At 36.4% G+C, this 4,505-nt stretch overlaps 1 protein-coding gene across 2 annotated transcripts; it reads right to left on the bottom strand.

The window, feature by feature from the left end:
• Nucleotides 1-357: 357 nt before the first annotated feature.
• LOC145059503 (uncharacterized) lies at nt 358-3,850 on the bottom strand. Of its 2 annotated transcripts, XM_079007349.1 has the most exons (8): nt 3,063-3,850; nt 2,808-2,907; nt 2,482-2,705; nt 1,809-2,351; nt 1,591-1,687; nt 1,224-1,487; nt 619-1,073; nt 358-528 (listed from the first exon to the last, which is right to left on the bottom strand). In XM_079007349.1, the coding sequence occupies exons 1-8, from the start codon at nt 3,657-3,659 to the stop codon at nt 421-423; spliced, it is 2,388 nt and encodes a 795-aa protein (XP_078863475.1). In that variant the 5' UTR covers nt 3,660-3,850; the 3' UTR covers nt 358-420. The 2 variants fall into 2 exon arrangements, with proteins under 2 accessions (XP_078863475.1, XP_078863474.1); XM_079007348.1 differs by having other exon boundaries at nt 619-1,487; nt 3,063-3,847.
• Nucleotides 3,851-4,505: the final 655 nt, after the last annotated feature.

The raw sequence follows: 4,505 nt of genomic DNA on the forward strand, positions 1-4,505 counted from the left end.
CTAAATTATGACAATTTTCTATTGTAACCACTTTAATCTGCTATAACAAATCATAAAATATCAACGGGATAAACATGGGAATAAATTGTCAAAATTGGATGTCGTTCATTGACAACTAAAATGAACGTTATAATTATAAAACCAAAACCACCATCACATTTAACCTTTTTTATTGCATACTACTTATAGTTGTTGATTATGATCTTCATATGTATTTATGACTAATTGCTCGTTTGTATTTATGACTATTCTACTTCATATTCTTTAGTATAAACAAACCATCATTAATATAACATACAACGATTGGTTTACTATAAACTATGACTACAATGCAAAACTATCTACTAAAAGAGATCATGAAAGAAGAAAATGTTTCATTAATTTTTTTTCATAGTAAGAAGAGAAAGAAATGAATAATTTCTACTTTCCCATGCTTCTACATTGATTATTTAAATCTTCATTCATTTGTGCCAATTTTGCCCTTGCTACTTCTTCCTTATACAAAGCTTTTGCAAACACTTCTTTCACCTAAGAAAAAATAAGTTGAAAGCATAATGTTAAGTGAGATGATGTAATAAACAAATGAATGAAAGTAGTCTTGAAAAGATGATGAAATACCTCATTAGAATCAGCACCAGTTCTTTCCAGAATGTTCCTGAGAGAATTCATGTCATTGATAAGCTCTAAAGCAACCTCTTCAGCATCATGCATTTGGTTTCTTGAAAACTCAAATGATCTTTCTGCATGCAGACGAAAAGATGTGCAATTCAAACAGTTGCAGATCCCTCTGCATCCTCTTGGGGTTCTTTTCAAGATCCCATTTTTAGAAATATCACGATTGATTAAGGGAGTATTTAGTGGTGCAATCTGCAATAAAGATTCATGTGTGCTTCCATTAACTGCCTTCTGATTGTCATTTGTATCAACACTTGGCACAATTTCTAAATCAGAAGTTGTTACTTGAACTAATTTCAGATCTTTAATAGGTGATTCCTGTTCCACCTTCATCAAACTGTCGGCTTCAGCTTGTAATTTCATCCCTGAATGTGAAGTTGACTCGGTCAACTTTGTATCTGGTCCATGAGTATCCACAAGATTGTCATTTGAAACTTGAGCAACTGTTGTTGTACTTTCAGATGATGTTTGAATTGGAGTCAAAGTAGAAGTAGGAGAATCTGATTTCTCATCTGCAGTGGTTTGAGATTCATCCACAATAATATTACCTGAATCATCTCCTGAAACACTCGTCAAGAATGGAAGCAATCTTCTGTGACTAAAGGATGTTGGTGTTTGCAGCATCTTCATCTGTAAGCACTTCTCCATTGAGTCATTGAGAGCATCTTCATGACTTTTCTGAATCGAATCAGACAATCCTGATTTGCTATTAGTGGGTACTGCATCAATTTCATGGTCTTTATTGGGAACCATGTTACTTGATTTCTGAACTTTAGGTAAAGTCGCCTCAACTATCTCAAAATTTGGAGAATCTGTCAACAAAATCAAGAATTAGCAGAAGATATAGGTGTAAATTTTAATCCATGAGATGGGTAATGTATAAAAATGAATAGAAGCAATTGAGTTGTTATGTACCATTTGTCCCTGGTTCTGTTAGGTAAGGGAGCAATCTTCTATAGCTGAATGACTTCGGACTTATGAAGACCTTCTTCTTGCTATGCAAATTTGTCACCTGTTATTTGATTCCATAAAAAAATCCTCAGTATCAGTAAGATGTAAACATGAAATTTGACAAATTTCAGGGAACTAAAGAAGTAGAAGATACATGAAATTGTATAAGTAAATTGTCTTACCATAGATTGGATCTTAACCATAGACCCTTGGGTATCTATGATTTCGTTTGCAACAGAAATCCCATTTCTAGAATTATCCCGATTAATTAGGGGAGAATTTAGTGGTGGAATCTGCAATAAAGATTCATGTGTGCTTTCATTGACTGGCTTCTGATTGTCATTTATATCAGGACTTGTTTCTTCAATACATTTCAAGTCTTTATTACGTGATTCTTGTTCTTCAGCTTGTAACTTCACCGCTAACTGTGAAGTTGACTCAATGGATTTAATATCTGTCCTATTAGAATCCAAAAGATTGTCATTTGAAACTGGAGTAATTGTTGTTATGCTTTCAAATAGTGGTTTGACTGGAGTCAAAGTAGGATAAGAAGAATCTGATTTTTGATTTACAGTGGTTGATTGTAAGGAGTTACTGATATCCTGTTGGTTTTCCTCTGAGGTTTTCTCAGGTTCTGAAACACTCGTCAAGTATGGAAGCAATCTTCTATGACTAAATGATGTTGGAGTTTGCAGCATCTTCATTCTAGAAGATTGTTTAAGTACCTAACATAGAACAAAAAATACACAAGTAGGAGAAGATCAGCATTCAGCCATCAAGATCCAAATCAGGAACCTTTTAATAAAACATGACACTGAAAGCAATCATATTGGAAAAATGAAGATTGAACATTACCATTTTGGATACTGATACTGAATCTGGTGGTGTCGTCTGCTCACACTCATCCAATTTGTCAATTACAGCATCTTCCTGGCTTTTAAATGCACAATCTGCCAGATTGTTAAGATTGGGTACTGCGTCGACATCTTTATCTTTAGAGGCAACCATGTTAGGAACAATGGTGCTTGATTTCTGTTGTTTGGTCATTGTGGCCTCGACTATCTCGAAACTTGGAGAATCTGAAGGAAATGAATGAAGAGAATTAGCAGACGCTAGTGGGATAACACAAGAGATTGATATGTGAATGTATAGATAAAGAAGTAATTGAGTTGCATATGTACCATCTGTTCCTATGTCCGTTAGATAAGGGAGCAGCCTTCTATAGCTATTATATGAGCCCCGATTTATGAACACCTTCTTCTTGCTACGCGAACTCGTCAGCTGTCATTTGATTACACAAAGCGATAATCATTATATAGTTAATAATCGTATAATAAACAGCATCAGTAAGATGTAAACATGTAATGGATTTGCAGTTGTCATGGATCTGAAGAAGTAACAGTTACGTAAAATCATATCAATTAATCTTCTCTTACCGATGATTGGCCGACTTCGTTTGGAATAGAAATGAAACCATTATTTTCGGCAGCGACATTGTTTTGGTCGGAATCTGAGACTCTTGGTGGCGTCAATAAAAACTCATCAGCTTCCATGACATTGTTCTCACTTACCAGAAAAGAATCCACAATATTTTGCAATCTATGTTTCGGATCGATGACGACAGAGCTAGAAACCCCCAAATCACAATGACCAGGATCACCTTCAGAAGAAGACACGTTAGGGTTTCCATCATTCGTCTTACGAACATCAAAATCTGCTTTCAAATCGACTGCTCCGACACTTGAATCCTCTTCTGGAACCGTCATAGGAGAAAATATCCTCCTCACGCGAAGATCCTTGACTAAGACTTCACTTGTAATTGGATGAGCCGTGCTTCCCCACGGATCTTGGTCCATCGGTGAGTTCGTTGTCGCTTCAAGCGACATGATAGGATTAATTGTTCGAACGGAGTTGGATCGAGCGTAACCAGATCTGCGTCGGCGAACATAAATCTGCGAGTTGCTTCGAGTGAAAATGCCACCGGATTTCAATGACTGATGCTTCCGTTTCCGAGATCCGAGACCTGCTTCCATTGCCAAACCTTCTTCCGAGCTAATGTTTTTTCGGTGTTAGGGTTTGGTTTTGAATCGGAGGCTGTGGGAGGCGGCTAAAGAAGAGTTGAACCCGGCGGGAGTGACTTCAAAAGAATGTGACCACATCAGAAATATCGCGGGAATGGCCGATAAGTTGGCGGGAAATCCATTTTGCAGAATCTTTCGCAACATGACCATTTCATTCCTCCTGATTTGATTAATTCATTTCGGCTCCCTAATTGGCATCGGTCTCAAGAAATCTCATATTGTCAGTTTAACAGGCTTAACTGTAACGATAGAATCGTTTTTTTTTTGTATTATTGAGGGCATTCATATAATTTAGCTATGTGTTTGTTAAGAAGATAGTTAGTTAGTTACTCTCTATGAATGTAACGAGTCATTAATCGTTTCAGTGATAAGAATTAACTCATATAAGAAAAACTTCAATCATCACTCGACAGTGGTGAATCTAGAACCCAAAACCACGTGGTTCTTTATATAAGTGAAACCGAAAAATAAGAGAGTAAATAATACTAGTGACAGGCTAGTGCCTGGAGGAGGGGCGGTGTTGGGCCGGTAGCGATAGTCGGACGGCGAACGACAGATGGGTGGAAGCGATCATCAGGACGACATCGTATGATGCTTCAAGGATGTTGATCAATATTGCCTCAACCTAAGCGACGTTTCATATTTCAAGTTTTTTTTTTTTTTTTGCTATTTTATCATTTTTTTGTTTAATTTTAAATGGACTGGACTTTTGTCTAATTATTACATTGTAAGTGGATCGAAGCATTGAGCTATTTTAAGTGGATTGAAATATAAAATATAGGGTTTATACACTTTGAT

This window comes from Lactuca serriola, chromosome 6 (genome assembly GCF_051521515.1).
Source record: "Lactuca serriola cultivar US96UC23 chromosome 6, Lser_US96UC23_V15, whole genome shotgun sequence".
In the NCBI taxonomy this organism is placed as follows: Eukaryota; Viridiplantae; Streptophyta; class Magnoliopsida; order Asterales; family Asteraceae; genus Lactuca; species Lactuca serriola.

Bases quoted from the DNA above. Each gene is read 5' to 3' on its own strand.
- LOC145059503 (XM_079007348.1), bottom strand. From the start codon at position 3,659: ATGGAAGCAGGTCTCGGATCTCGGAAACGGAAGCATCAGTCATTGAAA. The intron at 2,706-2,807 runs GTACATATGCAA...CATTTCCTTCAG, and splicing joins AACGGACATAGGAACAGATG to ATTCTCCAAGTTTCGAGATA. The intron at 529-618 runs GTATTTCATCAT...ATTTTTTCTTAG, and splicing joins CTGGTGCTGATTCTAATGAG to GTGAAAGAAGTGTTTGCAAA.